Source organism: Pituophis catenifer, unplaced genomic scaffold (genome assembly GCF_029215685.1).
Source record: "Pituophis catenifer annectens isolate HBS135680 unplaced genomic scaffold, rPitCat1.0.hap2 SCAF_1, whole genome shotgun sequence".
NCBI lineage: Eukaryota > Metazoa > Chordata > Lepidosauria > Squamata > Colubridae > Pituophis > Pituophis catenifer.
This window is the reverse complement of record NW_027256881.1, coordinates 314,283,845-314,298,558: the sequence shown is the minus strand read 5'-3', so window position 1 is coordinate 314,298,558 and position 14,714 is coordinate 314,283,845. Positions and strand designations below refer to the sequence as shown.

The 14,714-nt window shown below is 34.9% G+C and overlaps 1 protein-coding gene across 3 annotated transcripts in view; it reads left to right on the top strand.

Annotated features, from left to right (window-relative positions):
- Positions 1–14,714, top strand: part of CDC42BPB (CDC42 binding protein kinase beta) — a 105,542-nt gene that overhangs the window by 74,118 nt on the left and 16,710 nt on the right. Inside the window, exons 22-28 of one of the 3 annotated variants that reach the window (XM_070942089.1) lie at positions 2,990–3,079; positions 3,513–3,587; positions 5,125–5,230; positions 7,076–7,212; positions 9,043–9,182; positions 9,540–9,621; positions 13,450–13,666. In XM_070942089.1, coding sequence (XP_070798190.1) covers positions 2,990–3,079; positions 3,513–3,587; positions 5,125–5,230; positions 7,076–7,212; positions 9,043–9,182; positions 9,540–9,621; positions 13,450–13,666 — 847 coding nt within the window. Of the gene's footprint in view, positions 1–2,989; positions 3,080–3,497; positions 3,588–5,124; positions 5,231–7,075; positions 7,213–9,042; positions 9,183–9,539; positions 9,622–13,449; positions 13,667–14,714 lie in introns of all 3 variants that reach the window. The other 2 variants (XM_070942079.1, XM_070942098.1) reach the window with 2 other exon arrangements.

The following is a 14,714-nucleotide window of genomic DNA, read 5'->3' as shown; positions in this document are numbered from 1 at the left end:
GTGGGCGGGGCCTCCTGTTGGTTTTACTACCGGTTCTTGCGAACTGGTCTGAACCAGGAGCAACCCACCACTGATTCCACTCCTTTGAATTCAGATGTCCCTGGCTCTAGTTCTTCATTCCTGACTTCAAGGAATCTCTCCTGAAAATCTCTTATCAAAATTTACCCTTATTGCCTCCCTAACTGAATCATTTGGCTCTGCTTATCAAATCTCAGTGAGGCTTTTTAAAGATCAGTGTTTTGAATTGCGGGAAAGCTGGTAACCAGTACGCTCACCGACCAGTACGCTCCCATAGAGAGGGGCTCCTCCGGGTGCCGTCGGCCAAACAATGTCGACTGGCGGCCCCCAGGGGGAGAGCCTTCTCTGTGGGGGCACCTACTATCTGGAACGAGCTCCCCCCCGAGATACGGAGGATTCCGGATCTGCGTACCTTCCGTCGCACGCTTAAGACGTTCCTATTCCAGCAAGCCGGCCTGACCTAAACTTCTCCGCTTTTAAATGGGAATTTTAAATTTGGTTTTAAATTATTGGGGTTTTAAATATGGTTCAGCCAAATTTATTTAATTTGTTTTATCTCTATTTTAAATTTTGTATTTCCATGTTTTATTTTTATGGCTGTTCACCGCCCTGAGTCCTTCGGGAGTAGGGCGGTATATAAATTTAATAAATACAAATACAAATACAAATACAAATACCCAATCTGCAGTCTGGGCAAGATAGATACCCAGTGGATGTTGATGGGAATATATTTTGTGTTGCGATTATTTTCTCATGGAATGGAGTCTCTTTGTACCTCTTTCTAACTGTTCCCTCTTTAGCTGCATTCTGTTTCCACCATGGTGTTCTTGAACACCACAATGCACTGTTTTATTACATCTTGCCCACTGATGCAACACTTCTTCAACTATCCCAACTTACTCTCTATCAAGTATGGCTGTTCTACCCAAAGTTTAATTTCCTCAACCATAAAACTTGATGGATTTAGTTCTAACCAAGTTAGAAATTCTCCCAGTTTCTTGAAAACCATTCTGAAAGGCTTCCAATGCAACCAAGTAGAAATCCTTTGAAGATATCCTATATCAATGAAATTCCTCATAACAACAACAAATTTGTGATGTTTTGACACTCTCTCCTATATATACCAAGTTATTACTGCTTTCACCCTCACTGGGGATAGCTCTTTATATTTTTTTTAACCTGCTAATAAAATATTTCATGAAAATCCTGGTAATCCTGTATCTGCTGATATGTTTGCCAGTTTTGGTTTGGAGTTTTTACCTTGTTCTCTTCATGCTAATATTAAATCATAAAAGTCATTATTCAGTTTTCATTCATGCCATAAAATGATATATTTGAAAGTACAGCAGTGGTTTTGTAGTATGCCAATTTGAATTATGATATTTTATTATCTTCCCTTTCCCACAAATCCCTCAATTTCAATGGAAATATAAAGCAGCAATGTCTATGTGGGATCTATGTCATTTAATAAGAGTGACAGGATTATTTGCAATTTTTCTTCCAAAACTCCCCATACTGGATTGGTACCTGGGCTCAACTTTTCACCTTTCTCCAACATTATGGAAGGGATGTCTGCTCTCAGATTGCTGCTATTTTGAAAAAAATGATCTTTGATAACTTCATGATGATTAAACCCTCCAATGTGGAAAACATATTGAAGAACCTGTATGCAACTGGACTTCTTCAACAGTCATCTGTGAATTCAAAAATCCTTTCTCATAGCTGCTCAGAGGAACTATTTTTTTCATTTCCCTTTCCCCTCCAGTGATAATTTTGACAAAAAGCCAACTTGCAAATAAATATCTTATTTGTAAATCAAACTCTAGGAGTTTGTATTTAACATGATTTTGGAGAGTAGTTAACATGACTGATAGCCACTTGATGTAGCTAGATAGTATCTGACATTTTGTTTACATTGAACTTTTTATAAAATAAAGTTATCAAGGAATTATAGTGTATATTACATCAAATAATAACATATTTATCTAATAGCATATTTACAGACCACCTACATATTTTAGATTTTCGAAGTGACATTATTTTCTTAGCAATAATCATATTCTAACTATTTCCTCCTAAATGCAAAAATATACATGCAATACTTTAGTTCTTTTATATTAATGTACATATTTATTCATGTACAATTTGAAAACTCACATGTGTTTTGTTTGACTTTGTCTATGTGTCAGATGAATTAACATAAAACATAGTTGTGGTGTTTCAAGTAATAATCAGATTATTTTATTCCTTTATAATACATTCTGTCATGTGACAGTAATGTGAAATACTGGTTAAAGTGTTGGATCGGTGGATTCAGATTCCAAGTTTATCTTCATCCATTACTGGATGATTTGGGTCACCGTTCTCTTTCAGACCAACAGACAGCCCATGGGGTAGTTGTTTGAAAAAGAATGGAAGGAAAGATTACCGTGCGTGCCCCTATAAATTCCCAAATACGACAGAATATCAATCTTATAATAAATTGGATTTCTTATCCACAAGTCTTTGCTTTTAGAGATGTCTTTTATAACCATGTTTCCTTCCTCCTCCACTATTTTTGCACCTGCACTTTGATTTGCATATTCCATGCCATTCAGACAGTACTGCTTTCAGATACACTTTAATAATAAAAAAACATAATTAACTAATGCTTTATGTAGATTTTGGCATTTGGTTGGACTTTGTAATCAAGTGGAATATTGTGTGTCTAATCAATTCAAAAGAGCTTCAGATGATTTGGGGAGGCTAACCAATGAGGACTTTATTTTAGAAGGAAAAGTCAGTTCATGATCATTCTATCAGATTAATTTCCATTGTGTTCTGGGGGCTTGTTTTTAGTAGGGGCAGAAGAACTCTCTTTACCTTTTTTTATTCTGAACAGATAGATTCTTTAACCTCGGATAACCTCGATCTTCCTATATTGAGTGACTATTGATGCTAGAAGCTAATTTTCTTGATTGTGTTTCTGCAGACAAATTCTGTTAGTGAACAGGAGGTACAAGGTACAAAGGCCGAGGTGGCACTGTCAGCTTCTGCACCTGCAGAACAGCAGCAGCAAGAAGTAAGCATCCATATCCAAATAAACAATTTGGGGTATCCTAATACATCTGTGTCTCAATTAGAGATCCATGAGAAAAGAGTTTCTCTTTTCACAGCATGCTTCCTTGTAGACTTGTATCATGTTTAAATGTAGAAAGTTGGCGTGCATTTCATTTGTTTTGCTACTGTTTCCCTGGCTCTCATTGTCGCATTCAGCTGTGCGTTTCTTGCTCTCTTATTTGCTTATCTTCTGCTGCTTGCTAAATTGCAGGTTTTCCTGTGAGTCTATCTTGATCTGCAAACTTGCTTCTAGTAAATTAGGGGCAAGCCAGCATTTTTCAGTAGAATCGCTTATCTAAAATTTAGAAGTAGATTTGTCAAATGTTGCAAGACCAAATGTATATGGGATCCTGGAAAAATTAAATGTTATTCAGCTATAGTTTTTTGCAATCCAGGAACCAATTCGGCTTCAGAGGATGCCTGCTGCTCCTTCCCCCACCATTCAGTCCATTTCTCTAGCTGTACCAAAGGTAGGGGGCTTTAATGGTTTGTTTTAACAAAAAAAAAAATGTGGGCAGAGAGTTAACATGTAAGGTATTATGCCTCATGCATGATCCATTTGTCAGTTTGTTCATGTCTGTATGTTAGCTATGTCTAAGCATGTTTTTTGGCGGGCGTATTTTAACCTGGACTAAGAATTAAAATGAATTCTGTATAGAATCTTATGGAAGTGTTTTTGGGTGTTTTGTTTCCAGCTAATTCATAATGGGACAGGTCCTTCCCCACTAAATACTTGCTGTACAAGTAGATGACAAATGCATTTTCTGTCTAAATCTTTGCCTGAGAGGGTATTTTCAGTCATTTTTAAAAATCAGTAAAAAGCCCAGCAAGTTGGCATTAAAGCTAGCTTTTTTTAAGAGTAGAAGTTTCTATTCTGATTGTGACTATGACTATGCAACCATATGTGAAGGAAATGTCAGAGAAGAACCCTCTTATTTTCCACAAAACCTGGAACTGCTGTAACATTAAAAAAATTCTCTAGCCACTTCCATGTGTTCATAAAGTAAGTGCAAACTGTGTCCATTCAGTAAGTTTGATCTGGCAAATTTCCACATTTTCCCCCTTCCTCTTTCCCCTTCCCCCCTTCCCCCCCCCCTTCTTTTTCAATCAGACTGGAAATTTGCTGGCTTAGATCCCCTCCCCCCCCTTAAATAAATCTGTTACCAGAGGGATTTGCCCTAGTTCATCAGCCCCAAATTAGAACTTTGTATTTGTTTATATTATTTTGTTCCACAGACTTAAGTGCAGTCGATATTCAGTTGTGGTAGCCAGTAAGCAACTAGTTTTGCTATATACTATTAAGTGTGGTGATAAAAAAGATGTTGAGCTTCTGTAAAAGCTAATATAATAAATAATATAAACAAGCCTACGTATTGTTTCAGTTTCAGTATATGAGTGGATTTGATTATAGGTTATAACTCTTAGCTGATTGTTGATTATAATTTAGGTGGTTGCACAGTGCACCTATTTTTTAAAAAAATATATCTTGCCCAAACTACTCTATACTGGACATGTATTTATTTTGAAAGAATGATTATATTGCTTTTGACAATACAATTCAAATATAAATTAACCAATACAAAAACTATTTCAGCCCAGTGCAAAAGCCAGGATAAAACAAACAAAGCGCAATCAATCACATTGATCTGTCATAAAAGCAAAACAAAAGAACAGTACCTATTTGAAATCAATATATTCTTAACAGTTCATCAAAAACTGGGTGACATTAATCTCATTAACTGCTGAAAATAATCACAATGAACAGCTAAAGCATTATTCTGTTCAAAATAGTTTTTATATGAAGATGGAGGATGTGTCAGCAGCATACGAGAAGGAGCTCCTAACCAAGATCCATTTCAAATAAGAGTTTACAGTTGAATTAACCCCAGCTGTCCACTTGATATGGAATTGATATGGAAGCTGATACACTGTCTTATTAATAATTTATCAGAGGTGTCAATTTTTCAGTGAACTTTTATGTTGCTTTATTGTGAACTTATTTTTCAGCCTAAAGCTCATCAACTAAGTATCAAATCCTTTTCAAGCCCAACTCAATGCAGCCACTGTACATCTCTCATGGTGGGATTGATTAGACAGGGTTATGCTTGTGATGGTAAGTTGGTTAAATCTCTTAAACATTTGGGCATCTTAACAGCCTACTTGTGATTTGGAAAGAAAACAAATCTGTTTAAAATTTTCTTGTAGTAAGCATCTATTCATAATAGTAGTATTGAATAAAGGCAGAAATTTAGTTCCCAAATGCATTGGTTTAGATTTAGCTTTAAATCTGTTCTTTTTTATAGTATGGCTAATTGGTGTTAGATGATGTTAATGCACAGTTATGCCACACAATTCAGGGAATTGCACACAATTCAGGGAATTGTGATTCTTTCTTAATTATTAAGATTATATATACACTGAACAATATAAAAGATGCTATAAAATATATTTAGTATACAGTTGTTTTACTTGAATTATAATATATAATATTATAGAATGCTTTCCTACAAATTAGATGTTGATGGGAATTTCTTTTGAATAATGACACTAAATGTTTGGGACTTTCTCAGAATGTTTACCTATACATTGATGAAATATATAAAGAAAAATTAAGCTACTAATCTTAGGTGTATCTACAACTTTCTATCTAGGAGTTCTAGAACTATGGCCAGCCAGATAGTTGCAACCTATATTTTGGGAAGGAGAGGGGAGATCATATCACTTTAAAAAAATTGGACAGATAAAGTGAGACTACTATCCAAACCCACAGTAATGTTTGCTCCCTGTTCTGCACATGTAGGCTACTTGTGTCTCATACTGGAATATTATATCTTGGGTGACTCAAGAAAATACCAATTATCAGTAGTCCTTGACAAACTACCGTAATGCAATCTTCCCATCACAATCATATATCATAATGGTTATAAAATAGGCTAGCTACATTACCCAACCTGATTTTATGACCTTTTTGGTGATGGTCTTTAAGCGAATCACCACAGTCATTATGCAAACACAGCTGTTAATCTAACCAGTGGCTCAGTATGGGTGCAGTTTTGCCAAAAACTGGAAGTAAATGCTGGCTTTGAGGAAAGCTGTCATAAAACATTGTCATTTGATTGAGGGATGTGGACATGTGAACACAGATGGGGCCCAACCAGTGGAATTTTGAATGCATTTTGTAATTCCCCCTTTTCAGGTCAGTTGGAACTTTGAATGACCATTAAGTGACCTCTTGTAAATTGAGGTCTACCTGTATATTAGAAATTAAATGGAGTTCTGATAACATTCAGGGGCAAAGATTTGCATAAATCTGAGAAATGCAAAATAAGGATGCATGCTTTTTTATTATTATTATAAAAATAGAAATAAAATTCTAAAAATAAAGTTTTATTTAGCTCAACAGATCTTGAATATCTTCAGACTTAGGTAACCATTCCCAGAAGTGAAAATATTGGTGTGCATTTTATTCCTTTATCTGTAGATTTTACACATATTTATTGCAGACCTTTATTTCATAAGGAAAAAAAGGGAGGCTTGCCAAACTAGGTTCCATTTTTTTTGTTTAAAATCAGAACTCTAATGGGTCTTTTAAAGACTTAAATAATTGACCAGAAACAGAGTTGTTCAAAATAATTAAGTATGTATAAATTCAGGAAGAAAGAAAATGCCATAATTTTAAAACCTGGAGAGTCTTTTATACTTTAAAATGTAACATTACTGAAGCATGATTATGGTTTAATGAAGCTCCTGCTATGATATATTCATTATTTTTTAATATGAAATAAATGAATATTGTGTTTGCCATTTTAAACTGGTCTTTCTTGGAGACTAGCTGCTGACTAACTATGGTGTGATGTCCTTTCTTTGCTCATTCACAATTCTGTTAGCCAGTTCTCTAGTCTATAGAATTTATTGTACCATAATACAAAGCTTAACAAGTTTACTTTTTCATCCTTAGTGTGTTCGTTTGCATGCCACGTTACCTGCAAAGACGGTGCACCGCAAGTCTGTCCTATACCTCCAGAGCAAGCCAAGAGACCCCTTGGAGTAGATGTTCAAAGAGGCATAGGAACAGCCTATAAGGGCTATGTCAAGGTAAGAATCTGACAGAAAAAGAGGATGGTCCTTTGCACATATTGGCAGATGGTCAGTAATCAGATAATCAGACTTACTTTGCATAGTCAAATACAAGTTCAAATTTAGACATAGACAGGCAAATCTGGCTGTAAAATGGAGTCCAGGTTCAGTTGAAAACTTCAAGCTGGTCGCTTCTTGAGGAATTCCAAACTTAATACAATTTCAGGTAAAAGAAATTAGAATAGAAACTTTAGGAGTCAAGCATGGCAAGATGGGGTACGAGACATTGCTTCCAACCCCGTCATCAACATCCAAACCACAGTTGTACCCAGAACAGTCTCAGGGCATTTGAAGCTTTCCAGTTCAATATATTTCCCAGCATTTCCTTCTCCTTTAAAGAGAACTTGTCCCATTACGGCTTATTGATTGCACCTTCAAGATTATTCAGGATTTAATTATTATCAAATTGTTATTGCTGCTGTCCTCCAAAATCATGATTAAAAAAGATAGGTAGATGGAAATAATTACCAAGTTCAGTGGAGTGTCTGTGACATTTGAAAAAGTAATTATACAGCATAAAATAATGACAACAATCAGCAGCACTTAACTAAGCTCAGCTGATCTTGAAAAGTTAAGCAGAATTGGGCCTAATTAGTACTTGAATAGAAGACTATTAGGAGCTGTAACTTTGACTTAAACAGAACTGGGATCTGAAAAATATTCCCAGAGAAAGCAAGTACAGACATTCCGTATTGACATCTAGAATACATGTTCATATAATCATTAGGAATTGGGCTCAACTGTTTCTGTTGAATTTACACGAGCCAGATAAAGAAATTTAGAAAAACCTTTCATCCATCTATCCATTCATTAATTTATTATTTAGTTGCGAATAGACCTCCAATATTTCTGGGTGGCCTACAATTAAAAAAAATAAGATAAATACAAAAATAAAATAGAAATTGGAATGTCCTGCACAGGGGCTCATCCATCACCCTACTCCCAAACCCAGGGAGAATATTCAAGTCTTCAAAAGCTTCCTGAATGACATCAACATTGCAGCCATCTGAACCTTGGGAGTTGGGGGATATCTTTCCAAGAGAGCAGGTGCTGCAACAGTGAAGGCACGCCTCTTGGAACCGCTGCTTAATCAATGGGATCCCAAGTGTGCCTGATCTCACCAGATGGACAGAAGCATTTGGAGACCAGCCGTCCTTCAAATAACCAGGGCTTATGCCATGAATTGTATAATGAATTGTTTGAGAAAGTATCCATTATTTAACAGTACAAAGTTGGAAATTGTTTTATCAGGAAGGGTGGAATTTTATTGTTTATTCAAGAGATAAGTATTCTTGTGGCAGCCTACATCAGAAATTATGGGAGAATTAAAATATACCATCATCATTAACTTTAAATTAATACTTTTAAAACAGATTTCTTATAAATTGATCCACGGCTTGAAAGAGTTTTGCTTATTTGATTAAATTGTGGCTTAATATTATTTGCAAATTCAGCTATTGAGAAAATGAGTGTCATGCAACTTAATTTCCTATGAAGAGATGACTCATAACATTCGAAAGATCACTTCAGATTCCTTAGGGAAGCCAATCATATTTATTGATCAATTTGTTAATTGATTAATTTGTTTGCAGCCATTGTATATCTAAAATGAAGAAGTTACAATCTTTTAAAAAGTATATATTGTTGGAAATCCCTGGAAATATTTTTATGAGTCGCTTCAGTGGTGAGATGGTATATATATTTAATGAATAAAACAATAAATTTAATAAATAAAAATGAGTCTTTGCCCCCTTTTATGATATGAATAATATATTTCTACATTTACAGGTCCCAAAGCCAACAGGAGTTAAGAAAGGATGGCAGCGGGTTTATGCAGTTGTCTGTGACTGTAAACTTTTCCTCTATGATGTGCCTGAAGGAAAATCCACTCAGCCGGGAGTTGTTGCAAGTCAGGTTATGGATCTCAGGTTTGCAACCTTAAGCCACATCTTTTTGTAAGCTTGATTGTGTCAGAGAAAAATTAGCAAGTGAAGAATGACACAATCGCTGAATTTTCTTTGATGTTACATAGCATGCTTTGATACATTGTGTATCATTTTGACAAATGTGTAGGCCACATTTGTATAAGGTATGAGAGAATAGGTTTATGTTCTCACATGCTCTTGATTTTTTCTGGTAGAAAATAATATCATAAATCTGTAGACCAAAGCTCTTTAACTTAGTGATTCAAATTTTATCAATTAATTTGTTAATTCCTTGTTAATAATCTTTGCAAGGATATGTAGTTTAAATTTAATAACATGTAGTGTTGTGTTTTTTTCCAGAGATGAAGAGTTTTGTGTGAGTTCTGTCCTAGCATCGGATGTTATACATGCAACCCGTAAAGATGTTCCTTGTATATTCAGGGTATGATCATTTGACTAATTTGTACAAATACAATTCATGTTTTACTTAGCCGTGATTGATAAAAAATAAAGTTTTACAGAATTTTCCAGTCTAGGCAAAACAACTTTTAGGTTTCCATAGCTACCCTATCAAAGATTGATTGTGAGTTTACAATCTTTTTATAATAATTTAGTCACAGAAATATATTTTATTATATTCTAGTTGTTTTCTAAATTTCTTTTAGAATCTGTCTAAAAGGGTGATAAGACAGTGGTGAAACATGTTCAGCTAGTTTATGCAATTATATGATACACATTTATTTGTGTGTGTATGCAGCTTGATATCTTTCACTTCTCTCTTGGGAAGAGATTGTCTAGTCTGAATCAAGAAGGTGAAATATTTATTTTGCAGATAGCCAACATAATTATATTTTGGTTTTGTTATCCGGTTTATAGGTCATATTTTATTTTTTTTAAAATGTAGATAAATTCCAGGTTACCAAAGTGTCTCAGGATGCTAATTTCATTGCCAGATTACCTTAAACCACCATGATGTCAAGTAATAAGGAAGGCTTTATTACACATAATACATATACCAATGAACTAGGAGCATCCATATCTGGAAATATTTTAGGGGCAAGAATTCAATCTAAAATTATGGTAAAATAAATAGTAAAATAATTTGTACTGTGTTGAAGAAAGTGAAGTAATAGAAAGTTCTATGTCTGAATTAACATTACAGAGTACACTGCAACCAGGTTATGTTCATTATGAAGAGAATATGTGTTGGACAGAACCATGAGTTTTCTTCAACACATACTCTATTTATAAGTAATTTAATTTTACTTGGGTCAATTCTAGGAATCTGGAACCTTCATGGTGTTTTTACTATCATTGAACTCCCATATTTTAATTTTTAAAGCAAAATTGAATTATACCTACAAGAATTAGGTGTTACTACTGTAGATATACATTTGAATAGAATAGTTTTTATACAAGTTTTATAAATGAGGGGTCCTTGGTGCTTTCTGAGCTTAGTCGATTTATATGCTGCCCTTCTCCGGAGACTCAGGGCGGCTTACAATGCGTTAAGCAATAGCCTTCATACTTTTGTATATACCTGCTTAGTAGGACTTTCGGCCCCTCCTAAGCAGTGTTCTTTTTTATACAAAGTCATCTTATTGCCCCACAATCCGGGTCCTCATTTTACCTACCTCGAAAGGATGGAAGGCTGAGTCAACCTTGAGCCTGGTGAGATTTGAACTTGCAGTAATTGCAGGCAGCTGGTGCTACTTAACAGCACTTTAGTCTGCTGCACCACCAAGGCTCTTGGTGGCACTTCTTCATAAGTATGTCTCCTCTATTGAGTTTTATAAATATATTCACAGGTTTGGACTATTTAAAACCATTTCTTAATTCTACCTATTGTTTGTTGACCCATTTCTACTAAAGATGAGAGTCACAGTGAGAGTTCCCTTATATAAGCAGCCTGATAAATTACAAAATAAGTGCAAAAGCTCTTGTTTTGAGCACCAGCTAATCTTATTAATGCATAGAGAGAGAACTATGAGGAAGTCATTTGTATGGGAAATGAAACATATCAAATGCATATACATTGCTCAGTGAATTGGAATAAAGAAGGCTGAGTTTGTCAAAGGACTGGAAGTTTTAACTTAATCGGAATGAATTAGAAAGGAATTTAATTGGAAAGAAAGTAAGCATCCAAAGCTTACTTAAGTCTACACCTGCACAACTCTTATAGACAATTTTTCCATACATATTTTGTGGACAGTGTATTGACTGGGTCAATATACTTTTTACACAATGCTAACAGTAATAATACAATTAAATATACATAATCATAGTCTTCCACTTCTAACCTTAACAGGCACATTGCAATTATAATAAATTCTATTATATATCAGTGTGTGTAATACTAATTTCCCAATTTATACTCATCTCCCCCCCCCCTAATTTGTTGGGGTTCTTCTACATTTACATCTTTGTCTTTAAACAATACCATTCTCTCCTTATGATTCTTTGTCACTTCTTCATAAATACATTGAAACATCATCAATAATATTTCTTCATACAATGTATTTTTTGTCCCCTGTTGAGTCACTAATTGTTTAATATATTAAAAATTACTCAATATTCCACCATAATTCCAATATCCCAATTATCTAGGATCACCAATAAGGCCAATTATGAATACGGTTTAATCAGTCCAGGAATTATATCTCCAAGTCCCCTAAATTTATAGTCCTTAAGAGCTATAAGTTTCAATATACTTTTTGCACAGTTAGTAATAACAATAATATAATTAAGTATACCTAATCATAGTCTTCCACCTTCTAACCTTAATATGGTTAATATAATTATAATTTCTTTTATTTGGGTTAAATCTCTATAAAGTAAAAGTTGGAAGTTATCTCACCCAGTTTCAATGCTCTGTCCACAAACCGCTCCAGCACATTCATTCATTCATTCATTCATTCATTCATTCATTCATTCATTCATTCATTCATTCATTTATTTATTTATTTATTTATTTATTTATTTATTTATTTATTTATTTATTTATTTATTTATTTATTTATTTATTTATTTATTTATTGGTTCGATTTATATGCCACCCTTTTCCGGAGACTCAGGGTGGCTTACAATGCGTTAAGCAATAGCCTTCATACTTTTGTATATACCTGCTTAGTAGGGCTTTCACGCCCCCCCCCAAGCGGTGTTCTTTTTATACAAAGTCAGCTTATTGCCCCCACAAACCGGGTCCTCATTTTACCTACCTCGAAAGGATGGAAGGCTGAGTCAACCTTGAGCCTGGTGAGATTTGAACTTGCAGTAATTGCAGGCAGCTGGTGTTACTTAACAGTGCTTTAATCTGTTGCGCCACCAAGGCCCTTAGCAATACATAATCTTATTGTCACAGTTGTCACAGCTTGTGACTTGCCGAAATGGCCGTCGTCCCTGCTGCTGTTCGGGAGAGTTTTCTTTGGATCTAATGAGGCAATTGCGGTTTCCTCATGATCAACAAAGCACCTCTCCTTTCTTCACCACCCCTCCAGGATGGCTTTGACCCCATAGGATCTCCCGGCAAACAAATACCGGCCAGTTTTCATGGAGCTCGGTGGAGCGCCACTATTTCTAGACCGTTCCCGCCGCGATGCCAACTGGTCTCCTAAAATGAAGCAAGAATTTCTGATTAACCACATGAGTAAATACAGTATGTGATTGTCTCCACATCACTGTTTGTAGCAATATTTCTGGCATACTCTACAAAAAAGAGTAAAAGAGATTTGCCAGTAAATTTGTATTGGTAATTAATTAAATATAAACTAGAAATGAATTCATTGAAATTAAATCCAAACACAATGTGGTGCCTTGCATGTTATTTCAACTCCCATTATTCCAAACCAACTTGCCTAATGCAAAGGATTTTGAGCTATATCATCTAATCAACCTCCCCCAAGAACATGAACTTTACAGTCTCTCTTCTGCTTCATAGTCTTAGGCCCAAAATCAGGGGTAAGAATGAAGATGATTGTCTATACTTCCAAGTTGGTTGAGGCGGGAGAAAACACTGAACAAATCCCTCCTATGTTAATATCTGCAGAGTAGATGGCTTCTAAGAAATCAGAGTGTCATTATCCCTTCTCTCTTTTGCCACTTCATTTATTCATGCTGCCTACAGAAGGCTCAGTCTGAAGCAGGCCATTTTGAAAAACACTTTGTCTGACTAGCATACATTTCCATTTTGCCACCTTGCTTTAATTGAGGCATGTCTTGTGTGGGTGAATTTCATGCAATTATTTTCCTTTTCTGTCTTCTTGTTCTCAAGGTGACAGCTTCTCTCTTAGGCTCTCCTTCAAAGACCTGCTCTCTGCTGATCCTAACAGAAAATGAGAATGAAAAGCGAAAGTGGGTTGGAATTCTAGAGGGACTGCAATCTATTCTGCACAAAAATAAACTCAGAAATCAAGTTATACATATTCCACAGGAAGCCTATGACAGTACGCTGCCTCTCATTAAAACCAGCCTAGCTGCTACTATTATAGGTATGTTGGAATATAACAAGACACTCTGAATGTGTAACATTACAACTGTAATTGAGACTGATACATTGCCATCTCTAAATATATTGTTTCTTATTTTCATCTCTTGACAGGAAAAATTAGTAGCATGAAATTCAGTGATTGACTGATAAAACAAATTGATGTATGTTTCTCACTACTTGAAGTAGATATTAGCAATGCTTAGATGCATTGACTCAGTTTTCGTCCCATCCCTTATTGTGCTAAAATAAAATTGTTAAGTACATTAACAAACAACGGATGAAAATGTTTAAATCTAGTATTTAGAATGTGCAGAAATTGATAAGCTAGCACTTATAATTAAAGAAAAGAAAGAAACTGAATATTTTTTGACTTGGGGCCTATTTTATCAATGGTTAGCTGACAAAAATGGGCTAGAAACAGGGAAATATATAGAAGGATCAGTAACATAAGGAAGGTATGTTACATTGGTTAAACAAATATTATTGTCATTATTAATATTAATATTGTTATAATTAATTCTAATGAAATGAATACTGTTGTAAATACTTTGACTATTATTTCCTAAAACGATTTGTACCTAGACAACACACTGTTCAATTGAAATTGAAATTTTTATATGTTATAAAAATTCAAATGTTATATTTCCTTCTCATTTGGAGTCATCATTTGTTTGCCTGCCTGCCTACCTTAATTCCTTCTTATGGACAGTTGCCATCTGCAAGAACCAAAAGGATTATATTAGCGCCATATATAATAGTTTTAGAGTAGTAAGAGAGCAGAATATTAACAGCAATTTGAAATGAGAAAGCATACTGCTACCCAACTATTTAAAAATATTCCACTTTCTTTAAATCTTCTGGAATAGAACTATTTTTCCTCATTTCGGGAGATGGGATGAGATGGATGGGATTAACCCAGTATTACAGTCTTGGTTATAGAGATCATGAGATCAACGTTTAGTGAAAAATCTGGTCCTTCATCTCTACCAATTTAAGCTCCAAAATAGAAAAATCTTGGAGCACAGTCTCCTCCAAACCCAGAAGTGCTT